Source organism: Aptenodytes forsteri, unplaced genomic scaffold (assembly GCF_000699145.1).
Source record: "Aptenodytes forsteri isolate BGI_AS27 unplaced genomic scaffold, ASM69914v1 Scaffold86, whole genome shotgun sequence".
Taxonomy (NCBI): domain Eukaryota; kingdom Metazoa; phylum Chordata; class Aves; order Sphenisciformes; family Spheniscidae; genus Aptenodytes; species Aptenodytes forsteri.
In genome coordinates, this window is record NW_008795715.1 from 28,188 (window position 1) to 53,754 (window position 25,567).

At 37.9% G+C, this 25,567-nt stretch overlaps 1 protein-coding gene across 1 annotated transcript in view; it reads right to left on the reverse strand.

Annotated features, from left to right (window-relative positions):
- The window catches only part of PRKCA (protein kinase C alpha), a gene marked incomplete at its 3' end in the record, with an annotated part of 161,330 nt that overhangs the window by 27,090 nt on the left and 108,673 nt on the right, over positions 1 to 25,567 (reverse strand). Inside the window, exons 5-9 of the mRNA XM_009283505.1 lie at positions 23,910 to 24,021; positions 23,049 to 23,177; positions 10,991 to 11,147; positions 10,761 to 10,895; positions 9,916 to 10,012 (exon numbers count right to left, since the gene is read on the reverse strand). Coding sequence (XP_009281780.1) covers positions 9,916 to 10,012; positions 10,761 to 10,895; positions 10,991 to 11,147; positions 23,049 to 23,177; positions 23,910 to 24,021 — 630 coding nt within the window. The remainder of the gene's footprint in view (positions 1 to 9,915; positions 10,013 to 10,760; positions 10,896 to 10,990; positions 11,148 to 23,048; positions 23,178 to 23,909; positions 24,022 to 25,567) is intronic.

The following is a 25,567-nucleotide window of genomic DNA, read 5'->3' on the forward strand; positions in this document are numbered from 1 at the left end:
AGCAGGACCTGCCTCTCATGAACCCGTGCTGGCTGGGCCTGATCCCCTGGTTGTCCCGCTCATGCCTTGTGAGCGCCCTCAAGATGAACCGCTCCATAATCTTCCCCGGGCACCGAGGCAGGCTGACAGGCCTGTAGTTCCCCGGATCCTCCTTCCAGCCCTTCTTGGGTCTCCTCTTCACATCAGAACAGAGTGCCAACTTTCTTTGCTGGAATTCGTGTTCATAATTCACAAGGACTAAGCAGGAATTTTGCCTATGAAGCAGCAGCTGTAGGAAACCATTCAGCTCTTTTTTTAGGTGCACTCCTATGATGAAAACACGAATTGACCAAGGACTTTTGTTAGTTTATATCAGTGCACTTCAAGGTCTGGATTTTACAATGACGTGACAACACGGTGTTAGACATAGCTTCGTATTTATCCCAGATGCATTTTTTCAGGGTAGCTTTTGCTCTGGTTTAAAATACATTTAAACAGAGAAACTTGCAACTTCCCTGCATTAAACAAGTTTCATCAATGAAAGCAACATGTGATTTTATTTTCAAATAAGAAGAGGTGTAAAGGATTGAGGAAGGGTAGTCCTCTTCTGTACAGGCTTTTCTGAGCTAAAGATACCAGATAAAGAATCGAGGTTAAGAAAAAACAAGTTACTGATTGCATGACAAATGATTACTGCATTTAGAAATATTTGGCAATGACAAATGGTCATATTCTTTGTTTTTCCGGTTCAGTATTAAAACATTTGGTAAAATCATGCATTAATAATATGAACAACTCTTCAAAAACAAAATTTGATGTTTTAAATTAAGTATTCTAAGCTTTGAGCTATAACATGTAAACTGCTCTAGGTCAACTTAAATTGTAAAAATACCATTTGAAGATGATAACGGCTTCAGTAACCTTAGACAGATTCTTAAAACAGTTTACAGCACAGGAGCTTTCAATTTCCATTTAAATTGTAACTTAACCAATGTATGAGACTGAAACTGTGATTTGTGTCAGTAACTTTGCCCTAATAAAGCAAGATAATTTGTTAGAGACGCATGCAAATAAGAAGTCCACACATGTATGTTCTCAATGCTGATATGTATCTTTTATGGCAATAATTCAGTGGGGTGGTGATAAGTGAAAGAAGTAAAATGGGAAGCAAACAGGTGAACTGGTATTTCAGGTATCAGGGCATCTGTGCATATGGGTAATATCTCTTATGATATAGTATACTCCAGCTAACATATAGCAATGTACGTAGTATATTATATCATAAAACATGCATGCTATATGATGTAAATTTATCTATTTAAATATACAGTGAACATGAGCATTATTTGATCTGCAGAAGTTATTTAAAGTTCCATGAATGTCTTTCAAATTAAAGATGCACCATTTTCCATTTTCCATAAGAAGGTGGAATTCAGTTAACTAACTCTTTCAAAAGGAAAGGCACACTGCATCTGCTGAGGTTTGGTGACCCCTTTTTTGTAAGTAAACTTCTAATCTGGGGAGTACTTTGTGACAAATTATGGAAGATTCATACTTCAATTTTTTTTTTATCCATTAGAAAAGCTTAAACTGGGGAAAAAACAAGTGCATCCTTAAAACACGGTGAGAATGAAATTGAATTTAATAAACTTCAAACTTTGGTAAAGAGGGTTGTGTGAAGAGAAAGGTGTAGGAGAACACCAAGGAGAAAACTACCTTGAAGAAGTGGGTATTTACATGACAGTCCTGGAAGAGACAGGAAAGGGAGAAACACTGCTTGGTTAGCAAAGGGCTTGCAAAGCAAAGCAACAACAATTAGTAGCAGAAGTAAACAAATAAATAAACAAATAAAGAGACAGCAGCGAGAATACAGAAATGGACACATCTGTTACGCACAGAAAAATCACGAAAAAGAAACTGTGGTGTTAATCACCCTAACAGCAAGGAGCACAGTACAGCATAGCACAATGAAGTACAGGTCTTTACGCTCCTCAGTGTTAAACTCAGTCTTGTACATACATACGCTTCATGCATGAAACATTCCTCATGTTGTCAAACCGCTGCAATGCATAAAGCTAAATGCACGTATAGGTGTGTGTGGTCTGGGCTCTTAGCAACTAATGAGCCCTGTAGAGGCACCCCTCTTTTGTGACAGCACAAAAAGTTATTTTTCATTTTTTTTTGCCGTGGGTGACAGCACAAAAGTTATTTTTCATTTTTTTTTGCCGTGTTTTGAGACACACATTTAACCTTTATGTGAGGGAGAAAGAAATCCCTCCGATCAATAGGATTTTCTACGTACATTCTTCACTTTAAATCACAACACGTAGACTGAGAAAAGCCTTACAGAAATCACAAGCTGATAGGAACTGAGACCAGAGATGTATGTCATCTGGTTAAGAAATTTCAAGTTCTCTAGTTTCAGATATGGTAAGCGGATGGGAAACCTCCAGATAACTGCATATGGGAACTCCCCATGCCAAACTATAGTGTAGAACAGATGGAGTCATCCAACAGCATCTCTATAATGCTGCAAACTATTCTCTAATGATTAAATACGCACAATTTAAAAATAGGAATGAGTGCCACGGCCAAAAAAAGCAGCTCTTCTTTTTATATCTCTATATACATAACGAGTGTGGATTGATGTGCCAGTGATATTTTGGCTGGTCATGATTTCAGTATGGCTTAGTGTCTGTTTCCTGAGAAGTAAACTTAATCTTTTCGTTTACAATTTGAAGTGTCAGCAACATAATTTCTCTTTTCCATGTCACCTTTGCTGAACTGCCTGAAGTTACAGTTATTGCTTCAAAATGGAAATGCATGTTGGTTAGATACAGATATGGTAGAGATCGTATCTTTTATTTATTAAAAAAAAAAGAGTAAAATAACTGCAGTATAACAGCTCTGGGGCAAAAACATCACCATCCTTCAAAGACTTAAAAGAAATGTCTCCTTCACAGCCCTTATAAGACTACACAGAACCTGAGGAACTTAGCTCGCAAATTAACAAAATCACAAGCTCTTCTACAGGGTTTTTTTGAATGAAAATATCATATTTAATTAAAAAACTCATTGGGTTCTTAAGAAGCTACTGAAACAGTCCCTGGAGTCTTCTGCTAAGGCCCTGGCTATGCAACTGCAGCATTTTTACCCAGCCTCCAGCTCAGAATTAAAACTGCTCTAGGATGTCCTGGCCATTGATTGAAAGAAAGAAAGAAAATGTCCTTTTGACCTAAAACTGTTGTGAATACCAGAAAAATGCCAGATTAATGCAGAAAGTACTGACCTTCTCCTTTCTAATAAAGCAGCCAGAAACTGCTTCAAAAAAAATAAAACTAAAGGGAGTGTTAAAGATCTAAGAAATGCAGTACCTGCAGTGAAACAAACTGAAATGATTTACTGATGTTCAGAAAGGGAATGATAAAGAAATGAACGAGGTTTCTTCAGCGTTAGACTATAACAACATCGAAACTCATCAGAAAGCTTTAATTGTGCCTTGAAATCTGCAGACATTTTCAAATACCATTTAACACCAGCTGTACCGCCACAGAGAGAGGCCCGACGGTGGTGTAAATAAACGTTAGTTCTGTATGCAACAGATACATATACAGACTGAGACAGGCTACTTGTTTGTAAATTCATGCCTGCACAAGGATTAACACCCCAGTCTGGTCAAACGCACCGCTGCCCTGCATACTGGAGTTAGCACATCAGAAGCAGAAATATCTACAGCTCCTGTGTCACCGGAGAGGTTCTAAGTATTAATAACCAAGCCTGATGGCCAAACACCACATTTGTCCCTGTTCTTATATTTAAAATGGTAGGGCATTTAAAAAGACATTTTCTTTAGGATCATAACAACAATTATGTTTAGAAGCACTGAGATGTCACCAAAATGTCACCACGGACTGTACACTTCCAATTTCCAGATACAATATTTATCCTGTTCTGAACTCTGTTCCCTCTCTCCTTATGTTTCGATCTGCTTAGTCTGCAAAAGGAAACTACAGGTCTAGCTTCTGCACAGCCGTCATCAGCGATTCCACTGGCACAAAGCCGCTGAAAAAGTAACTCATGTAATGACAATCTGAGAACAGCCAAAGCAACAGCACCGGGTGCCCAGCCCCACCAGCTACAGTCCTTGGGAAACACTGCAAAGCCGGGTCATTACTGTCAGGGAAGTGGACAATAATAAATCAGAGCTGCTCCTGGGTGGTTTACCCAGTACCTGGATCGATCCCAGAAAGGGGAGGCTGGAAATGTAGCATACAACCAGTATGGCCACTTTCCCCGGGTACACTGCCCGGCCTTCCTACTACACACGGGTTTGCGGATCTGGCCCACAACGCCGACTAGTAGCTGAAAATGGTACCTGCTTTTACTAACACCGACTGGTAATTATTTTGCAGAAAAAGTACTTATCAGAATAACTTCATTTTATTGTGTAGTGGTTTTATTGTTATTCACTTAATTAAATGGAATGGTACAAAACTAGCAGCCATGAAAAGCCACTCGCACCTGATGCCTCAGCTGAAATCTCTAACATCAACACAATTCGACGCTAGCGGCCACAGCGGTAGATGTGGATGTATGTCCCCAAGGAAGCACCTCCCAAGGTCCGCCTGAATGGTCCCGGATGGATCCCCACAGTGGGGACGGTAGTTTGAGCTGTCTTTCAGAAACTAAGGGAATGATTTTGTTCTACTGAAACCCATGCAGAGCGCTACACTAAAGGAAATAATTAAAACTAAAGAAAATGTCTGACATCTTAAGAGTATGTACCAGGAGGGCTGTTACAAACCTTCCCCACAGATGTCTTAAAATGAAGATTATATGAGCAGTAACCTATTCCCTCGTAATGACTTGCTTGGATCACTTCAATTACCAAAGCTGATTGTAGTGACTCAGGTCACTCCATCACTTAATATATGTTGTATTTGGTAAATGTATCCACATGTAAGGATTATTGCTACTCTGTTCTTTTTTAATTAAAAAAAATCATTGATACGGACCATAACAGCTGCTTTATTTTTAATAACGTTTTCCATGATGGTGATGTGGAAAGAAGGGGACAGACAGAATAATTAACCAGCCTATTTTTAAACCAGTATTATTCTAAGGTGATATTTAAGTATCAAGAAGTGCTTTACTAAGCAGCAAATTACAAGAAACAGGGCTTGACAAAACTGAAATAACTTCCTACAACAGAAGTTTTAGAATGTGCACATTTCTTTTCCCCAAATAAAAAACAGAACAATGCCCGAAATGGCAAAAACATATTACTGCTCAAATCATAACCAGTATTAAAAATACCATAAGGTTGCATTATTTCAATATTCTGCTTTTTGCTTTGACTAGCAAAATACTATAACAGGAAAATAAGTATATAACAAATAGTACATATTGCAGTTAAAAGACTTGCTAGTTTGGGTCCATGGAGCCACCTGGGACTGTTGGGAGTTCCCATGGCAACCTCAGCACGGACAATTATGGAGCAGCTACAATTATTCTGAATATGCCTGTTGAGAACGGAGTTTAGTTTTGAGATGGCCACAAATAATGCCATTCCGGAGAGAAAATTCACAACCAAAGGTTAAAACCAAATGAAAAACACTGACAGATTTTATCCTGCCTCCACTTCCTACAGGAGTATATTTTTATCTCTAAATATTAGGGATGATGTATCATCTATAAATCACTGAAGACAGATTTGATCATACTGCTAAATGAGCAGATAATTGATTCGTAAGTTTTAGTGACAGGTGAGATCCAGAAAACATGTAGATCGATTAAAATTTGTTGTATAAAAAATACTGCACGGCACCTATGCATAACATACCTCAATTTCTATATGCTGTACAACTTCATATAGATAATACATAGACAGTCTATAAAAAGAAAACTCCTTGTAGTAAAATCTAAAAATACTCAGCGAGGTCACTGCATGATTCCATTAACGAAACCACTGTCCTCCTCAACTCTTCTCTTTCTTGGTCCCATTTGTTGGACAGGATCTAGAACTACTGGGCACAAGTAAGGTGTGAATTTTTCAACTGGTTTAGATCTGGCGGAATGGGCCATGAGGAAACTTTTTCTCATGACAAATAGTTTTTACTGTTCCATTACAAGTGCAAGTGAAGAGAATGTTTCAATCTATTATTTATTTACTTATTTATAATCTCGTATAGCTATATTATGGTAGATTTACATCAAATAAATGACTTAAAGAATCTGTGTCAGAAGGCCCAGTAAGTAAAGCAGCGTACCAATGAGATTTGTGTGACTAATAACCACATTTAAATAAAAGTCTGGGTTGTTAAAGTGGAGCTAGAAGGATGTGATAGGATTGTGTAAACAGTTTGAAATCAATGAGAGCTTGAGGCCAAATCTTAAACATGTCTGTTGAACTATAGATGCAGGCAGATATTTTAAAAATTCTCATTGATTTAAATGGGAGGTAGCTCCTAAGTGCTCTTGGAGATTCTACTAAGCACATTTCTAAACCTTAGTCAAAAGGGCAAAGTCAGTTTTGAGAATGTCATCGACTTTTTTTTTTTTTTAAGACCAGAAACTGGTTTCGGAAATTTCACATCTACCGGTTCTCTGATCTTTTATAACCCGAAAATATTCTTATTCTTTCTTAATATTAAGCAATGAAATTCTCATCCTAAAGCTTCTCTATTCTTGCATAGCTTAGGTTTGTATATAGCTCTTTACTCTGAAGACCACCATTATTCATTTTAAGTATTTGATATTAGTAATGCAATACTTTTGTAGAAATTGTAATCTTGAACTCAAAATTAAATCAATGTAGCTTAGATATCAATCACACTGTCATATATCGAAAAGTAGACCACGCACCACAAATGTAGACTTGATTAGCAAGCGCTCTGAAGTTACTCTTTTCTATAAACTGATAAACGAGAAGATAGCCCAGTATGACCTCTCGGTCTATCTATATTCTGAATCTTCCTGACAAATACACTCCCCTAGTAAAATGGCAGTCAAGATCTGTAATCTTCTTCCTGTAAGGTTTCAAAGCTGATTTCAGAAGAGTGGAAATATTTATTTAGATGATGTCATTACATCATAAATAGCAGCATATTTCTCAGCGCTATCTACTTGTTCCTTAGTATAGGGTACCTAAAATAAAATGACTATGTAAGCCAAGATATAACTGATAAGAAAAATAGTGTAAAAGATGATCAGAGTCAGCACCACTTATGTACCGTACCAGAATAGCTAATAAGCTAAATACCACCATTCAGACATCTGTGCTGTTAATTTTTATAAGCCATCACAGTAATTCCCCTTGAAACCAAGCAAGAACGTTACTTGGAGGGTGCCGCTTCCCTCCATTCCTTCTCACAGTGGTAAACTTTGAGAAAGAGTAAGAGGTCAACCCTAAATCCTTTTACCATGTAATACTGCATTATACTAGCCTTGGTCTAGTTATAATTACACATTTTGTTTGGCTACCAGTATTCCCATATATCGTCACTAAGTTTTAAAACTGTTTGTTATGCAACTCTGTAAATGGTATTCCTGGAGACACTGTGTTCACTGAGAACATATTCCCTTTCCTTGATTAATTCAGACCCCTAAAATAGCATCAACCAGGCTACCTCCAGATCAGGGAAAGCCTCAAATACACGGTGCTGAAGCTGAACTAATTAGACTTTGAGACAGACTAATTATTTCTTGGGCAGAGCTGACCCTATGCGAAGCTGCCGTTTCTGGGACCCAGTCCAATAGCTTTACATGCTGCAACCTCTCAGGATTTCTACTCCACTTCATTGCAGGACACAGATAAACCCTGATTGTTCATTCTGCAACCGATGTTGTAGGCTTAAGAAAAAAAACCCTAAGAGATTGTAAATTCAATATGCAAACATACTGCATGTAATAACTGATATTTTAAAATAGATAATTTTAGTGACTTCTTTGTGCTGCCTCTGTCCTGAGAAAAACCAGGTAGATTTCCATACTTATATCGCCAACATACACACATCCACCCAATTCCAGACTCTGTATATTGCACAGAGACATGTAAGGGGTGAAAAGAATTACTTTTGACGCTATTCTTTCTAGGAAGGATAAAAAGTAAATATGATCTTAAATAGAAAATGACCTAGTGCAGCAAAATAAAATCACACTGGTCAGATCACAATTGTAAAGAAAGGAAAATGAAATGGAGATTCAAATACTTCTCAAATGTATAACAAAAATCATAGTTCATGCTGCAGACAAAAGTATGGTAGCTGATCCAAATGTGTTCAGAAGAAATTGATGCACCTTTTCTTTTTCTTTCTTGAAAGTTGAACATATGCCGTTTTTCCTCACTTCCTTGGGTTAACCCATCTTTTATAATAACAATGTAGAATTCTGCCTGATGGTGAACATAAAAAATTGCCATTTCAGGTTGAGAGGAACAGGTGTAAGTGTTTGTTTATGCACTACAGGTACATTAATTACTTTTTGGATAAACAGCTAGACTGAAGTTGTAAACGTTCGACCAGAAAAAAAGAAAACAATATTGTAGATTGGAATATTTCATATTCATTATTGCATATGCAGCTGGAAAGAGCAGTCAAGTCAGATGAGCTGAACCCAGTGCAGCCATTAGCAAAACACCTCCCTCCCCAAACCATACCTTTCCTGTTGCTGGGTTTAGTGGCCAGCAAGTATGTTGCTGTAATATCGGCTGCAGCTGTCAGAAGAGGCAGAGTTGCTGGCTAAGTCTGCTCATTAAGAAACAACTCCTTTGCATGGCACGGTGAGACCATGCTTGTGACTACCAACCACTCCAATTTGCACCACAGAAGGCAGGAAGACTCTGCGGAAAGTATCGCTTTTCTTCAGTGTTTCTTTTCTGTACATAACCAGCAATACCTCTGATCCTTAAAAACTTCCATACCCACGTTAAAGATATCAGAATTTTAGATGACAACCTTCTACAAAGATTTTGAAGCTCCAAATAATCAGTAATTAACACTGTAAATATTTTCTTAAACCCCCCCCCCATTTAGTGTGAAACATTCTAAGTATTAAACTGTTGTTTCTGAGAACTTCATTTATCAAATATTATAGATACTAGTGATAACGGCTGGCAGATTTTGCAGCAAGTATTAAAATACACTGAAATTATTACATATACTTGACTTATAAGTTGGTATTTTAAAATATTTTAAGTGTCATAGCAGAGAAGTTGAACTGTCAGAAAAATGATACCACTACTGAATTAAATCACTTGGTCCAATCTTCAAGAAACCCAAAGGTACGTACTGCTGTCACAGGCAGTGGAAATAGTAGCACTCTAATATACAACTTTTTAACAGGCAATTTTTGTGATAAAGTGAAAAATGTAGTTGCACCCATTTGTGTTTAATCCTCACCTCAAACTTCTGTCGGAGCTCTGCGTTTCCATCTTCATCAGCATCTGGAATTGGAACATTATAATATTCACCTTCTTCTTGATTCAGCAGCTTGTACCTGTGGAACATTTAAGAAAAAAATGGTGACTTTACAGTTATATTCCTGTTAGATTTAAAATCGGATTTAGTTGTTTGTGTGTGGTTTATATCAATGTCACAGGTATGTAAAGAACTGCTTTCAAAGTTCTAAAGCAAACTCAGAAACAGAATATATTTAACCTTTTGCAGCATATTAAAATACACTGAAATTATTACATATACTTGACTTATAAGTTGGTATTTTAAAATATTTTAAGTGTCATAGCAGAGAAGTTGAACTGTCAGAAAAATGATACCACTACTGAATTAAATCACTTGGTCCAATCTTCAAGAAACCCAAAGGTACGTACTGCTGTCACAGGCAATGGAAATAGTAGCACTCTAATATACAACTTTTTAACAGGCAATTTTTGTGATAAAGTGAAAAATGTAGTTGCACCCATTTGTGTTTAATCCTCACCTCAAACTTCTGTCGGAGCTCTGCGTTTCCATCTTCATCAGCATCTGGAATTGGAACATTATAATATTCACCTTCTTCTTGATTCAGCAGCTTGTACCTGTGGAACATTTAAGAAAAAAATGGTGACTTTACAGTTATATTCCTGTTAGATTTAAAATCGGATTTAGTTGTTTGTGTGTGGTTTATATCAATGTCACAGGTATGTAAAGAACTGCTTTCAAAGTTCTAAAGCAAACTCAGAAACAGAATATATTTAACCTAAAATTAGATCTTTAATCCCAAACTGTGTGCCAAGGCAGTTTAACGGACAAGGAAATTCTTCCCTCCCATCCTGTGATATGATGGGAGACACCAACCCTGAAGAACCTTTGTCTCCAGTGCTTCTATAGCCCTAAACAATTATCTTGGATGAGATGTACTTTTTGAGAAGATGTGATGAGTTCTACCCCTAGCTTCGTAGGTAATAAGATGGCATTTATTAAGTCAGTTCCCATGTACTTTGAATTTGCAGAGCTATATATAACATGATACACTTAGTAATGAATATATCATATTTGAGATAAAAATAAAATTCATATCACAAGACTATGTACACAGAATTGAGTTTGCAGCAGCTCCTGGCTCCAGCAGAAGTTTCATGAACAACACAGAAGAAAAGCATTCCTTTTATTATCCTCCTTTGTTATATATAGCCTATGTTTCCTAGGTTTAGTTGCATTTTCAGTGAGTTTATAGCCTGAGATACAGTGAAAAGCTCCAAAAAACGTCGACTATGTTGAAGAAAAATACTGATTTTAAACTTTTTGTGATATATTCTCTCCTTCTCTCTTTTCCGAAACTCTTACCATCCACTGGCTGGCATTTTCATAAGCTCTGACACCCCAAATGAAAGAGATCCCATGAAATCATTCCTGGTTGTTCGATCCCAGTCCCAGACCTCTACAGATAACCGTCGATCCTTGTCTGTAGGTTTTAATTTACTAAAAAGGAGAGAAATAGAGGAGTTTTCAATGCAACGCTGAAATAAATGATTCAATCCATACAAAGATACTATATTAAAAGGTGTTAAACTTACAAAGTGAATGACTCATTCCAGTCTGGATTCAGAGTAGAACGGATGGTTTTTGTTTTTTGTTTACTTTCATTCTTAGGATCTGGGATGAGCTTCAGTTTAACATAAGGATCTGAAAGTCCATTTGGATCCATGGGAATTAGGTTTTTTGCTTCTCGCACTATCAATATAAAACACAGCTAGTTTGTATAGGATTACAAATCACCATTAAGAAAGCAATAACATGTCAAACCAGAGTTATTGAAACATGTTGAAAAATAAAACAAGTAAGACACGAAACCCACTTGTCAGACTTGGCATGGAAGAAACTACTTGTTGTAAAGTAAGGTTGCACTTATAAGATGTTTATAAGAACAGTAGAGAGAAATGACAGGAGAGAAGAGCAATTCACAAACGACACGCAGCTTCCAGGCAGCTCTTTTTCTGCAATGGAATGATTAAATGTCCAAATCCATCACTATAAATTTTTAAGTGGGTAGCAATTCTTTGTGCTTTTATTTCCTCATCAGTCTTAGGTTATACAACTACAGGACTATCAGCCAAATACTATAAGGGAGATAGCCAGATCACAATAGATTCAGAAGGTAGGTTATTTGACAAAATGCCTCACTGGCAGGTATCGAACACTAAACTGCCCCCGGATTCATGGTTCATTAGTTGTCAGATGGAATCGCTGTAAGCATTACGTCATGACCGCAATCAAAGTAAAAGCGCAGAGAAGACAAGTTTAACTTCAGCTTCACAAAAATGTTAATGTAGCTTCTATTTATACAATATCAAAAGAAGGCATAAAGTGAGTTAATATATCTCATGTTGCTACCGATCCCCAAAGAGAGAGAGACAAGAATAGCCAGCAATCTGCACAGGGTGCCATTCCCCGCAAGGCCACATCCCTACGTGGAACAAGGCAGGCAACGGTGGGTTACGAAGGCATTTATCGGGGGCTCGGCAGCTTTCAGGTTTCAGTCTGGCTGGAGCTACTGCAGCAGCTGTGGGGTTCGTTAAGGAGTTCAGAAGTCACTGCAGGGGAGCGGAGTATTCCAATGGATCCAATGGAGCAAAGACAGTGTTTCCTCCCTCTTGTAGAGGACCAGCATAACACCCATGTAACATTTATACGGCATGTAAGGTTTTATTCTGTGTTAACGGCATTCAGCCATCAGCTTCTGCTGAACCTCAGAAGAAGAGGTGAATTTTCCTCATGCTGTGAAACCCCATCCCACCCGAACCGGTCGTGCTGCGATGAACTGCAGTGATCGAGTTTGAGGTGGGGAATTCGGAGCTCGTAACTGGGCATCTCAAAACCTACTGGGAGCAGTAATCCTCTGGGCTTGTTTTAGACAGAAAGCAGTTTTCATTCAGGAATTCCTTTGTGAGATTCATAGTTTAAGATCAGAATTGTTCCTGGAAGGAAAATCTCAAGAAGCTTTGAGGGTGACATAGTTCCTAGGGTATGAAGGAAGGCCAGCATTTCAGAGTGAGTCACTAGAGATATTATCCCTGATTGACAATGCCCTCAGCTACTGCTTTCACAGTGTCAGCATCAGAAAGGCTTTTTTAATTTATCTACCTAACTGAAGAAAAGAAATCTGAAAGGAAATTTAGGAAAGATCAACCCTTAAATCACCTAATATTTCTTGATGGAAAACACTTCCCACAAAAATTTGAACTTTAGAGTCACTTAAGAACTCAATCAGAGCTAATGCAAAAAACCCCAAAACTTGGCAGGATCTTCAGCCACAGATAGTTACTGTTTGCTCAGGGCACTCTCCTCCTTTTCCCCCAGATTTAAATGGCATTTTCATATTGTGAACAAAAATTATAGACCTTCACAGGATTTCAACCTGTTATTTCCCAGCATGGAGGTTGAAAGGCATCGAAGCAACACAGATATTTTATAATGTGTTGTTTACTCTCATTATTTATAGAATAAGAGGAGGACAGTTTTCGGGCAACAGTCAAATTACTTGTAAACCAGCTGAAGTACATCTTTTCAAAATACCCTTTGTTCTCCCTTTAGAATTAAAGGCAGGGCTGAGGTGGATTGACAACTATGTGCTACTGCTTCCATAAGACAAAGATGGACAATGAATGTAAAGCACAGGACAGATATTACTGTGCTTTACTTAAGGACAGTGAAATGAAAGATAATGTGGGTGTTGTCAACCCATAAGATAGAGCTGAAGGTGATTTACAGAATCACACACCAGTTCTGTTCCATTTCCTATACACCAAGTATATTTACAAGTTGATGGAACTAGCTCTAGGCTGACATTTTCCTTTTACACGACGGACAGAGTGGTTTAGTGCTCATAATGATTGTGTTCTTCCAAATGATATAACTACTAAGCAGTGCTTTAGCGCAAATCTACTACTTAGCCGCTGTGTCATTTGATTCAAGCTGTAGAGGGAAAATTCTTGGGGGAAAAAACCAGCCACTACCACAGAAAACACATAATTTTAAACAGTTTGACCTGCTCTGTTTATTTAATGAGAGAGTATTAGGTGTGGTAGAACAAGTTGGAAGCGGGAAATACCACATATAACTGGTACTTTATAGCCAAAATAGCTGTAGAAAGAAGGCAGAATACAGGAATGCAAGCTACTTATTTGGAACATGCTAGTTTATTTGTCAAGATAATTCTCATGCAGAACAGATACCCTGATGTAAATTAATTATTGAAATTAGATCATGGCTGGAAAGGAATCACATTAACTTGAACCAACAGTTGACACTGATTAAGTTATTTTTCTTAAATCTGCTTTTTTAAAGTGAGACAGAAAATGCTTATGGGCTAAAATTTTAGAAGAAAATGTAATTTTAGTCACTAACTGTATTACTCAAATAATTGTACCAGAAAAAATACACTGTGTTTGAAAAGAACAGAACAGAAACAAGCGTCTTTCTTGCAGAGCATTTTATTTCTAGTTTTCCATGATCCCTGTATAAAGCTGACAGGGCTTTGCAGTTGTAGAAATGGTAGCCTTCAGTCTAGAGAAACTGTCTCCACTCTCGTCTACTCTGAGTTTAACTGTATTACTCAAATAATTGTACCAGAAAAAATACACTGTGTTTGAAAAGAACAGAACAGAAACAAGCGTCTTTCTTGCAGAGCATTTTATTTCTAGTTTTCCATGATCCCTGTATAAAGCTGACAGGGCTTTGCAGTTGTAGAAATGGTAGCCTTCAGTCTAGAGAAACTGTCTCCACTCTCGTCTACTCTGAGTTTGCCCTTTGAGGGTCTCCGCACCCAGTGGTCAGCTGGAAAACCATTTCTGTTTTCAATCCATGAAAAAAACCCCACCCAATATTAAAATTTAGCACACTGAAAGTGATCTTCAAATACCTCTGATGAAGGACATCAAGATTAAATAATTTTAGTTAAATATTTACAATCCCAAAGGGACTAAGAACCATAAAGTTAGTGAAGGATGAAGCGACAGCCTTCAATGCAAATTGCTTGCTCTCTCATCCTTTTTTTCTTTTTGTTTGTCTTCTTGTGCATGGCACTTGTGACTGCACTGCTAGGTTTGGCACATGAGCTATTACTTCAAAATCCACGTTCTGATTTTTACTTCTATACTGTAGTTTGATGTAAGTGAGGAGCAGAACTCTCTAATGTTCTACAGCTTCCCAGAAATACACACTAGGAAGTTTTTCATTCCGTGAACAAAATGGCTTAATTTTAACATGGCGTCTTCAGGCTGATCCTTTATGTTTAAATTCTACCTGGAGATGCTCAGTGTGAAACCAAGCAGAATTTTGAGAAGTTGGCTGGGTGGATGCAGAGCCATCCTCCAAGGCTCAGCCATGGAGAGCTCTCTGGAGAACGTCATCACTGCTTAGCCTTGATATATGCTCCTGAGCCTAGAAAACAACACTGACAGCAGGAGGAGCAAGCATAAGAAAAAATACTTCTTTCTTATTTAACACAAAAAAAAAAAAAAGAAAAAAGCTCCCTAAATACAAGGAAAAGAGAAGCTCAAAGATGAATTGGGACGGAAAGGTGCAACATATACTAAATACAGGCTGACATCACTGATTAGCCTTGATATATGCTCCTGAGCCTAGAAAACAACACTGACAGCAGGAGGACCTGGCAGCATGTGTAAGACTACTTCTTTCTTTCGCAGCAAACACAGAAAAAGAAAAAAGCTCCCTAAATACAAGGAAAAGAGAAGCTCAAAGATGAATTGGGACGGAAAGGTGCAACATATACTAAATACAGGCTGCCAAAGAAGTCATTATCTCACTCCTTGTTTTAAGATATCTGGCCCATTTGTACTTTTGTCTGCATAATTAGTACCCTTAGACATCTTTTTTTCAACAGGCTTAGCACTTCGTTTCTTGAGGAAACAGCATGATGATACTTGTGCTAAATAGTGCTTATAAAGAATTACCATCTAAGCAGTCCATCTCTTTAAGGGCACCCTATTTTTAACGAGACAGGTCAGGTTTCTACAAGAGGGCTGACAGGAAGAAGAGATTTGCCCTCCCCACCGAAGGCAGTATCTCTTGTGTGTGGTTGAAACAGAAAAAGATAAATTAAAAATAACTCCAAGAAAATAAATCAACTTACTGTGGCTGAATTCTGCTATAGCTGTAATGATAGCAAGCAATCGCATAGTCCTTTATAATTATTAGTTAATTAAACTCAATACTGTGATAGAGAAGTTACTCTAATTTATAGATGGTTGAAGTGAGATACAGTTCAACATCATTTGGAGTGTAACTTGGGCAGAAACCTACTTTGCCAGTTTTCTGTCATAACTATTAAGCACGATAATGACCTCTGTACTGAGCAAAGTAGCTGGTACAAGTTAAATTTCCTAACGTTTTGTCCAGATCAGATGTTTAACGGGGACTGAGAAAGCACACAGCTGAAAAGAGAGCGAAGAGAAGTACATATTGAAGTTTCTACCAAATCCAACCTTGCCCAGGTTTTCCTTCTAAAAACCAGAAACAGTCGTCAACTTGCCATAGGGAAAAAGGGTACCATCTTCCTCCTCACGGTTAATGAAGAAGAGATCATAAATGTTCAGTCAGCAGAAAATATAGGCTATTTGATGACTGTCCTATGGCTGTCCTATTACGTGCTATTTATAATCCAGCAGTATCCATCCAGAAGCCATGCCTAAAACTGGGACGCCCACTTTTCCAGGAATAGTATAAAGACATAAGCAAATACAGAGCTGATTCTTAGTTATTCATACTTTAAATAAATATCTAAATAAGACAGAGTGGGCTGGCAGAGAACAACTGACATTTTACATAAAGAGAAGAAATTCAGGCAGAATTCTGAGGAATTCAGAGAGCGGATGACAAAACCGGAACTTTTTCCATGAGATTGTACAGGTCAAAAGTTGCAAGCCATATGCAGTTATGGATTCATAACCTCTTGCGATACCAGCAAATAAATTTAGTCATGGGAATGAGTAAATAAATGTTTCTCTGCCTATAACAAAGCTGAATTATTAGCAGCATGAGTTTACTCAGTTCCTTTTCAAGTGAGTCACAGCTACCTTTTTCCTGAATTCCCAAATGTTGATAATAAAACAGTTTACTAATCACAGAAACCATTTCTTGCCAATCTTTTACTCCCTACAGGCAACTTAGATGAGCAGAAATCTCTCAACTGCATGCTAATAGCTGCTTTTAGAAGAGGCTTCAAGTCTCAAATGGTCTTGTCTGGCAAGCTACCTAGCAAATGAAATAAAAGGGAGACCTTTGTTAGCGCCAATGCTTCGTAAAGTTTCTGTCTTCCCACAATAAAGCATTAGTAAATTATTCCGTATTTCTCATTGCTTCCTGAAGAAGATTCTGGTACGGATTCCAGTGACCTGCCCAGCTGACAGATGACTTAGGTGAGTGACAGAGGATCTTGTATTCCCAGCCAAGGAACTTTCTCCCCAGTACCTTACCACACTCCTCTTAATCACAGTTTAAATGATTTACCTATTACTGAAAATAGTCTTTCTTCCAATTTGTGTACTTGTATCTCTCTGTACACAAAATCCAAAGCTGCCTCCAAAACTGCTCAGCTTTCATTAAAGATTTATTATAAGATTTTATTAAAACTATCACTGAATGCTCGCTTTCTGGAGCTGGTTGTGACTCACGTACAACTGGCTTCAAAACAAATCCTGCTTTTCAGACAACTTCCAATTTCTATACAGTTTTTGGTCACTAAAAGGGCTTTTCAACATGAGACTTTTCTCTATTCCATAACTACTCCCCTGCCCAGCTAAACTTTCTTCTAACATCCCTCCTGAGACCACTGCCTACTCATTACACCCAATTTCCTGAATCCTGAAAGGTGGCAACGTAATGAATGTAGGCTACTGGGACGCCTGCATTTCACAGGTGATTTACACACAAGAAATAGGTGAGTGATTAATTTCCTTCCTAGAAGAAGAGGGAAAATGAACCAATGTTGCATGATACTTCATTCCTCTGTATTCATTAAGATATTCTCTCCTCCTAACAAAAAATGTACCATCGTCTCTAATGCTGCTTAGTAAGTACTTGTGCCTGCAATAGGTTCTCCGGTTTAAATTTCAACTGGAAATCTCACAGGAGCAACTGTATTTTATTTTTAAAATAAGATTACTTTATAAAAATTATCATCATAAAACATATCTACTACTGGGTAGGACAGCTACTTAATAAAACATAAGTCTTAACGTATCAAATCGTCTGAAAAGGGATTCAGACTATTAAATTTTAATTCTTATCTGTTTATTTATCTTACATAAATATATAGCATTTTAGTTATTTTTTTTATATGCATGCAGATGGCCATTTATGAAAAACTAATGTTTCTTTTAAATACTGTGCATTGCCTATTAACTTCTGGTAAAGTTAATTTAATGAATGAAATGGGGAGCATTCAGTTGCTACCAGGGTTGGCATTTGTTAAAGGCACAGCTCTTTCTGTAAAGAACGCAGCAACCCTGCAGATTCTGGGAATGCCAGAAAAGAGAGAAGATATTAGTGAGATAAAACATGCGATTCACGTTCTCTGAGACATTAAAAACGCCTCCCACATGCAAGCAGTTTTTTGGGATCACTTTATAGATATTTGGTACTAAAAGCCAAATAGCCAGAATATTGATATATGTTCCCTTTTAAAATCAGTTGCAGAATATCATTAAATTAATGTTAACAAAGACAGATGCTAATACGGACCTACACAATCATAAATAAAATTATTAGAGTGTGTGTGTGTGGTGGGGTCTTTTAAGGAAACAATTTTTATGAGAATCTAGAAATGTGCCAAAATTCTCCAGTTTGTCTCTCAAGCTTGTTTGGGCAGAGGCTCTTAACCCAGCTGTCCACAGCAAGCAGTGTGACAAGACATTAATATGCAGTGCCGCAGGGTGGCTCAGCATTCATACGTTCATAAATAATTTGAAAAACGTATGGTGGGGAGTACAGAGCTCCTAGGGAGATTATTGTTGGACAGCCTGTTATGTGCTCCCAACCTCTGCAGAGATCACTGCCAGGTTTCCTCCTCTTTTAAATAATAGAAGCATCACTGAAGAATAAAACCAGATTTTCTGTATTCTTTCAGCTAAGAAAAATACACTTAAAAAACCCTGAAAACTCTGGGCTGCGTATATATATATTTTAATAACGTTTATGTAACGGTAGGGTGCATTAGCTGACAGCGAGTCGCTAACACCCTGCCTCTAAATCGGTGCCTGTGTCGGGAGGGCAGTTCGCTGTTGTCAGCTGCTGTCAAATCCAACTCCCAGCAACTGACAGGTCACAGTTTAGGATCCTAATAATGCGGCAGCTTTTTCCACGTCAGTGCACCAGATGGGGTTATTTTCTCACAGAGGTTATTGTTCGCTCACTGTAAAAATAATTCAAAAATAAAATTAAAGAATGAAAACTGTGATTCAACCACCTACAAACTCACTCAGAAGAGCCCCAAATTGTAAGATGGGTCAACAAGTAAATGTAAGAGTGACAAAACTTTTAACGCACATCAGGAGGAAGAAAATTCAGTGCAAAAAGCATAGATTAAGAATAGCAAAACCTGCTTTACTATGCTTAAAAGCAGAATCTGCAAGTCAGTCCAACCTATGAAAGGGTCATGAATTCAGTGATTTCAGGAAAAAGCAATTCAAGACAGTTCCTATAAAAAGAAAACTAACAAGTTGATTTACTGCAAGTGCAATAAATTATTAACATTCAGTGCAACTCTCAAGCTAGTAGCTCTAAAATAAACCATTGATATTTAAGAATTGCAACACAAATGAGCACTGAATGTGGCATATTGACTAGCACTGGGAACATGGCAAGGTTTTGGCAAAGTATATCAATACAAAATTCCTACATATTTGTGAAAAAGTGTTGCAGAGTCCCTAACGTTCACACGGAAAAGACCGTATGTCTACCTTTAAGCACCCAGCTTGGAGATCCAACCCAGTAAACCAGAATTAAGTATGTTTACATATAGGACTGAATCATTCCCACCATTAGTTCCATTCAAAACCTGCCAAAGTACCTAGATATTTTAGGTAATCTGACTGAACCACTGGCCAACCCCACCTGGCAGTACTCTGCCTTGCCTCTTTCCTAGTATTCACTGGGAAAAAAACCCAGTCCTATTTACAATATTTTATCAGGAAAACACTTAGCAAGTGAACATGTACTGTGGCCTTTTTTTGGAAACAAAAGCCACCACAAAACCCTCAAAGCAATTACGCAGAAGTAAAGACAAATTGCAACGTACTCAACAGTATCCCCCCAAATGACCGTATCTTCCAGTAGTCATTAAGCGTGCTGCATCCTCGATGGGCTTCCCTGCCTGGAACCGGGATGGCTGAGTTGCCCATCGAAGGTGTGCACAAGATGCCAACCAGAGTGGCATGTCTTCATTTAGCAGCACAGATGTTTTGCACGCAATCAAGGCTGGCTATGAAAGAATCAGCAGGAACTAATTAACAACCAAAACAGGACACAGAGCAGAGATATTAAGGAATTCAGCTGAAGGAGTTCGACACCTACAGAGTAATTCCTTTGAAAAAGATTCAGGCAAAGTCCCAAACCAAACAGCCAATCATTGATTATTTTTCCTGCTGTTCCTAAACCTCCTGGACATTTAATTCACCCCCTTTCCTGAATCTAAAGGCAGCGGTATCGTGCTTGGCAGCTCTGGGAACTGTATATTCTAATAAAGGTTTTGTCAATAAATATTTTAGAAGCAATGCCGTACTGGGAGAAAAGGAGTTTGAAATCTTTGCGTAGCAATATGTCCATGAACTAACTGACAATTGCTCATTTCCTTTTCAGTTAAACATGCACAAAAGGTATCTGAAACTTCACCCAATCCGGGCTTAGTCTGTACAGTATGTTTTATTAAAAAAAAAAGAAGCTTACTTTCAGGGCTACTGTCATTTTCATTTGAAGAAATTTTCTGAAAGCTTGGAAATGCTGACAAGCCTCAACCAAAACAACTTAACAGCACCATAATTGCTATATACCTAACAAGGTTATAGTAAACATTTTTCTTGTTGTCCAGAAACCTACTTACTTGTGGGACGGAAATGTTTTATTTATAAACACCAAAGTAACAGCATTTGCCAAGTACACTCACACCAAAAAGAGCTTATGAAGAAAACCTACAAAATATCTGTAACAATTTTACCGTATTCATATTTCAGACAAGACCTTTTCAAATAAAACTGTGAACTAAAAGAATACCTCTTTGTGTAATTATTTTACAGTGCCTTGGTACCACAAAGACTTGTGACAAACGTTTTTGTCCCTAAAAGGATTATGAACCTGCTGAATCATTAGAAAATATGTACATGTTATTTATCAAATTACGTGCATTATGTCAGAAAGTTTAAGCCACGTTTAAGAACCTTGCTGCAAAGCAGCCTAGAATAATGCAAATATTAAATTTTGTCACTTGGGTGATTTTCAAATTAGTTCTCTCTCACGGCACAGTTACTTTCAGAACCTGCATCACCATCTTTGAAGTGTCTCACTACTTAGTGAAACCACCTTTCTGTTAATGACAGTACCTGGGACAAATTTCCCCCTCCTACGTTGACAGGAAGCTATTTGAAAAGTTAAGCTACAATTAAGTACCACTTGGGACCCATTCTGATCCTTTCTAACTAAATTTTATCATACCTCTCCTTTTCAATGCATTTTACAAGGTTTGACAGGAGAATATGGGGGTATTCAGATTTAGAGAGAACAAAGCCATGAATGAATACAGCGACTGGAGGGAAGTTTGCTGGTTCTATAAGCTGTGAAAATTCAGCGCGATGGTCTGATTTCCTTTATGTTGACTACAAGGGGTATGGTTTCCATTGAGATTCATTCCCCAAAGAAGTGCAGAGGTAGAAGGAACATCCTTTTGGCGTATAATAGGCTCTAGCCTTCCAACTGAGCAACGCTGAAGCAATACACAGCACTCAACATCCACAGGTTGCCAACAACTACGTCAAGAAACAAAGACAGAAGCTGAGATGGTGTAAGAAACCTCCTCCTTTGCATCAAAAAACAAAGACAGAAGTTGAGATGGTGTAAGAAACCTCCTCCTTTGCCCTGCCCTCGAATTTAATTCCATTTTGCAACACCAAACAGGCAACGATAACAGCATCGTACCCTCTTCTTGTTTCATTGTGTGGACACTGTGAATTCAGTCTCTTGCAGTACCAATTTTAAAGATGTATCAGTGTACATCTAATGTGATGTATTAAGATGTGTTGCCTGTAGGTTTTCTTCACCAGAGAAGCCGTGTTGGTCACCTTGATGACACACTAACCCATCCACTCTGCTGAGGTAAAAGCTGTTGATAACTTGTGTTTTCTGACTGTCTTCTACTCCATTTCCTAAGTTGTATCATACTTATTTTGGTTTTAGTTACTACAGCATGTTTTTAAAATTTCCTTAAAGTTCTGAGCCATAAAAAATTGGGACTTTCTTTTAGAATTTAGATTTGTTTTACAGACTTGCCTCTATCTCTAAAAAAAAAATGAACAAAATTTTCTGTTATTCCTTCCCTTACTTCAATTCTGTCCCTCCTAATTCCTACCCCGTGCTCTCCCTTTGAGTAGATACACTGTCATCTGATTGGCAAAGAACGCTTTTGTATATTTGTGTCCAACAGAAAGAAAAAACCAACAACAAAGTTCACTACCAACTTTGTACTTCAACTGTACTGTACAGATAAAAGATACACTAAATATCAGTTGGCCCCAGCTCAAATAGAAAGCACGCACAGAACAAACATAACATATGCTGTAAATACAAATTCTCATGCAGATCCTGAGCGAAAACTCCCCTTTCTGGTACTGCACAAGGAAGTTCTGTTGGAGTTAAACCACCTATTTCATGTCTATTTAGGGGGACAAAACAGTCCTTTAACTTGCAAAATACATTTTCCAGAATTTTTTCTGCAACTTCAGATTTGGAATGGGTCGGTGGGGGTGTGTGGGTGCACACGTACGTGTGCACAGCCAAGGCTTACTCATAAATCCTGGGAGAAACACTTCCAAGGAAATGAACTGCCACCCTCTCTTTCCTTCCTCTCTCCCTCCTCCCCATCTTAATAACCTTAACCTTACAGAATGTGATTATTTTATTATTTTATAACTCGCTGGGAGTAATATTTGGGATTGAATCCAAGTTGCCTTTGTTTATTAAGTACTTTGAAATACAGGAAACAACTCCTCAGCTGATGAAAGTTTAGAGTATTTCTTGTGTTCTTAAGATGATGGCTAACATCCTGAACAGCTAGCTATCCTACGGGGCTGCTTCCTACATGAAAAACTGACATAACAGTGATTTTCTAATTAATTTTCCTGAGTTTTTGAAGCTATTACTACAGCTTTAATTTTTCTATTTACTTTTATGAACACCAGTTCATAGAGTTTCTTGATTCAAGGACATGTTGAATGAAATCCTCACACTTCTGAACGGAAATACTCCGTCACTAGCTTTAATACACAAAGATTTGACCAAGGTACCTAACCCCCCCCGAGTATATTATACATTTATAAACACTGCAAAATTCCAGAATGAGGTGTGTACCTGTTACTTCCAGTTTGTCACCAGTGACTTCTGCTTTCAGATAAATCCTTCCTCTTTTCTCTGTGTGATCCATGCCACAGAGGCTTGGGACGTTTATTACGCACTGCTTATGAACATTCATATCACAAGCTGTGGATATAAAAATGGTTCAGACAGCTATGAGAAGCTAATAATATGATTACACTGCAAACACCGAGCAAAGTGAAAGTTAAGATTACAATGCTTAACTGTTGGCAAGACTTTCAGATTACAGCTGCATGTTTTTCAGCTGAACAACATGGCTACTTTCCATCTTACAACACATTTTGTAGACAGCAAATGGAACAGAGAATAAAGTAATCCACTTCAGAAACCTAAAGATATCATTAATGAAGTGCAAGGGAAAAAAAGTGAAAATGGAGTAAAGACTTGCTGGGAATACGACTAAGAAAACAGAGCATTCGTGCCAGCGTTAGCAATGAAGGGAGTTAGGTTTGAATTGATTATTAGATTTTCTAGCGGAAGACTTCCAAGACAAATGAAATGCGAGGAAAATATTGGACCTTGGCTACCAACCAAACTGAAATTTCAGTTTTCAACAGTGTATTCACCTGGCCAGTCCAAAACCAGCCTTCCTCAAAACTGCCACGGCAAATGCTCTTCAGCCACATCAAACTCAATATACCATGTTCTCAGCAACAGAGGTGATTTTCATTAGTAGATTATTATAGTACTGAAATATCCACTTGAAATATAACAGTACTATAAATAGCTGACATTTGAAATGGTATTTTCCACAGAAAAGAGATAAGAAGCTGTTACCCAGTGTTTCCACTTACTTTCTAAAATACCCTTTTGGTAACATAGAAAAACTTCACTTACTGTCACATTTCATCCCTTGGTGCAGAAGCCCATAAAGCAGTGACCCACAATGGTCACAGAAGGTTGGGCTCCCGTACGTGTGGATCTTAAATTTGTGCTTGCTTCTGGGATCCTGAAGGAAAAAACAGAAAGAGATTCCCAAGTCATTAAAAGTGAGATTGACAGACCATTAATATATTACTTCAACTGCCAAAAACTTTCCAGCTCTGCAACTTATGCTACAGAAAAATATATTCCAGCATGTAGCTTATTCACCACCACAACAGCGGTACCTACCTCGGTGCAGGTACGTTGGCCTCCGTTCCTATTTTTCCTTTGCTTTGGTGTAAGAAAGAATACGTCAGCTCAGTGAACGCAGACTTGTTCCTGTGATTCATCTACACTAAAACTTACAAACACTGACTGTACATATACATAAAGTGTAATGACGGCATTCAGCCTGTGGCTAAAGTGTCACATACTGCCTGCTTGTTTACAGCGTGTTATCACCATTCTGAAATGATGACACAAAACATAGCAGGAGAGGAGGGAAGTAAGGGTTTGTTAAGGGGCTGATCTGAAATACAGTCAAATGACTGTAAAATCAGGATCTCAAAGAAAGGATCATCTTGAAAAGTTGCAAATTTATAACGTACACTATTGTAAATGAAAGTGAACAAATTCTAACTTGGCATGTAGCAAATATTTTACCGAGACTGCTATTCCCATCTGGTTTTCCAATAGAGAAATTTATAGCAAGGACATTTTAAGGCCACCAGCAGCTTGGAAATGCTTTCTAATTTAGGAGCAGTGAAAGGGAATACACCCAAATCACTTAAAACCAAACACGGTATGACACATCCAAATACATCTGCTGTTTCTCTAGGGCTAGAGGTCCCCTTCGGAAAACCAAGAACATTTATATGAAAGTTAGAAATCACAACTTCAATACATTCACCCACATCAGGCTCATTCCACATATACATAGCCACAGAACTCCACGTTCACCAGACTCGGGCAGCCTGTTCCCAACACTTGGAGATGTGCGTTGCCAAAACAAACAGCATGATAGCTCGATGCTTCTGTGCACATCATATATATTTTGATAACCTTTATGACCACTTCCAGTCCCAACTACACGGTTTAACACGGATTTGGGAAACACTGTTTACCTCTGTGTTTTAGTAAAAACACAGTCTTGATCAGAAGTTGGGAAGAGCAGTAATTCTTCTTCATTAAAAAATACACCGGGGTTTGTAATCAATTCTTGCTAACATTCATTCTTTTTTTCCTTCAGATTTTTACAGCCTCATACACTGACAGAAAGACCATGGAAATTACAAAATGTCAGGTCTTTCATGCATTAAAGCATCCTTCACAAAAATACAACTGCAAAATGAGGCCTCAAAACGTTTTTCTTCTGCTTATATTTTATAGTAATATACCTTTAAAGCAAAAGTAAAAGATTCCTCTAGTGTAAGTGTTTTCCCAAGAAACTGAAGAAATTTGGGAACTCCTAACTGTAATTTTCGTAAAAATATGACTATGAGAAGGCAAAATTCTTGCCTTCAAATCTGTGAAGGTATTTTTTGGTTTGGTAAGCATTCTTTGTGTGAGGTTTTTTGGTACTGATTCTAAGTTTTATCACGAATCCATACCCAGTATGGATAGAAATTATT